The sequence below is a fragment of the Egretta garzetta genome, unplaced genomic scaffold (assembly GCF_000687185.1).
Source record: "Egretta garzetta isolate BGI_Z169 unplaced genomic scaffold, ASM68718v1 scaffold307, whole genome shotgun sequence".
Taxonomy (NCBI): domain Eukaryota; kingdom Metazoa; phylum Chordata; class Aves; order Pelecaniformes; family Ardeidae; genus Egretta; species Egretta garzetta.
Window position 1 is genome coordinate 845,485 of NW_009260294.1, and position 2,087 is coordinate 847,571.

The 2,087-nt window shown below is 58.3% G+C and overlaps 1 protein-coding gene across 2 annotated transcripts in view; it reads left to right on the forward strand.

Moving 5' to 3' along the window:
• Nucleotides 1-2,087, forward strand: part of LOC104129613 (protein CEPU-1) — a 161,299-nt gene that overhangs the window by 154,139 nt on the left and 5,073 nt on the right. For both annotated transcript variants that reach the window (XM_009642570.2, XM_035897975.1), the window contains exon 6: nt 1,542-1,693. In XM_009642570.2, coding sequence (XP_009640865.1) covers nt 1,542-1,693 — 152 coding nt within the window. The remainder of the gene's footprint in view (nt 1-1,541; nt 1,694-2,087) is intronic.

A 2,087-nucleotide genomic window follows, 5' to 3' on the forward strand; every position in this document is an offset into this window, starting at 1 on the left:
TGGTACCTGTTAAAAACAGGCCAGGGCTTTGTATTTAACTCTGCAAAAGGTGGAAAATAGAGGAGGGGCGTTTAAGGGGGGATATTTTTGCAGGAGCCTCCATCAGACAGGTTTTGGCCTCCATCTGGGTAAGCAGCATGGGCAGGGTCGCTGCTGCCCATGCCTCCGATTTACGGCCTGATGGTAAATCCCTGCTTGGGTGAAGCATAATGGCCAAGAGCAATATTGGCAGTGCAAATCCAAGGACTTAGGAGCGGATGAAATCCCTGTCACCTTTTTAAACGCTTTGGCCAGAAGGCAGCATCAGCCTCTTGCTCTTGGAAAGGCAGGAGAAACGCGGTGTCGGTCGAGAGATAGGGTTTGCTACACCTCAGGGACAGCCCGCCCAGCGTTGGGGTGAAAGTCGCCCTTTTAGGTCAACCGGCAGCTCCTGTTGTCCCGCCAAAGCCGTGGCTGGGCAGCCAGGAGGGGAGCAGCGCAGCCAGGGGTAGGGTCCCACTCCAGAGCAAATGTCTCTCTCTGACCCCAGGCAAACCTTTTTTTAACCCATTTTTGCGTTGCTTCTCCCCAGGAAGCCCAGAGGGGCCGTGGTGTATCCAAACACAGGGCGAGCTGTGCGGGTCGCTAATAAGGAGGCATGTTTTGGTCGGGAAGGATGCTACGGCAGCTACAGGGGAGGCTGGGTCGCCTGCCTAGGCTGTTTTGGGAGGAAAGGAGCAGGCGGAGTGTACAAAGCGGCAGATGTTTGCGTGGCAGATGAAAGGCTTCGCTCAGAAGTAGGTCAGATCACCAGGGCCCACGAAGCAGCGGCAGGAGCGGGCTCAGCCCGCCCGGATCGGCAGTGGGAGCCCGGCAGGGGTGATAATGGGGATCCGGCACCTCCCGGGAGGAATTAGCAAGTAAAAGAGCCGCAGGAGCAAAGCGGCGCCGGTTCGGGGAAGTCAAAGCCCTTGGTTAAGGCTTCACTGTTTGCCATGGCTGAGAAGCCCCTCCCTGCTACGTGGTGCAGAGCCCGCCGCGGTGCTGGCATTCGGGCCAGCGTGCTGCCAGCCCCGTCAGGGGCACGCAGGGGGCTGCCGGGGGTCAGGGAAGGGGAAGGTGCCAGAAGGCATCCCGCAGAGCCGGGAGGACCAAGGAGCCCTCGGGGGTCAAGGCGAGAGCGAAGCCAGGCTCTTCTGCTGGGTGGGAAGGAGCCTTTCCCAGGTACCCTCCTTGGGCGTGCGAGCATCCCTCCCTCTGCACGGCATTTGGCAAGCCCCAAAGCCACCCCCTTCAGCAGGGACTGCATCTGTGAGGATGCCTGTAGGCATCTTGGGGATGGCGTGGGCTGGCAGCTAAGGGACGAGACCCAGCGGAGCAGCATCCACCTCCCATATCTCTCCCAATACCTTCCCTTCTCCTTCTTCAGGCCTGATCTTTGCCCCAGGCTGGGTGTCTCCGCTCTCAGGCAGGACCAGGGGATAGCGAGTCATGGAAAGTAGCGGGTACTTCTCCTCCCGACACCATCCCCATGACCCTCTCCCCTTCTGCCTTTCTCCCAGGCTGGCTGAAGGACAGAAAGGCCTGAAAGTGGAGAACAAAGCCTTCTTCTCCAGACTGACTTTCTTCAACGTCTCCGAGCAGGACTATGGCAACTACACCTGCGTAGCCTCCAACCAGCTAGGAAACACCAACGCCAGCATGATCCTCTACGGTGAGTAGTGCCGAGGGAGCTGGCCGGGGAGAGGCTTAATGGTGAGACCGCCGGCACGCGAGGCACGGGAAGGCTCTCTCGTGTCTTTTGGGGGAGAAGTGTGTTTGCTGCTGATCCTTTCTGCCCCGGCACATGGGTTGGAGGTCATGGTGAGCCCAGAGAAATTGTGAAAGACTCCAAACTTAAGTATGCCACTGTGAAGAGGTGTTTGGCACTGTGTTTGGGGTCCACTGTCGATGCAAAGTTAGGACTTGGCTGTGGGTTTTGATCTTCTCGCTCTGGTGAGTCTCTGTTTCAAAGCATCCACGTGCTGTGATGAGAGGGTTGCATCCATCGTGGATGGGAAGGGCTGTAATTGCTTGACACATTTGTCCAGGCTCTTCAGGCGGTGGCC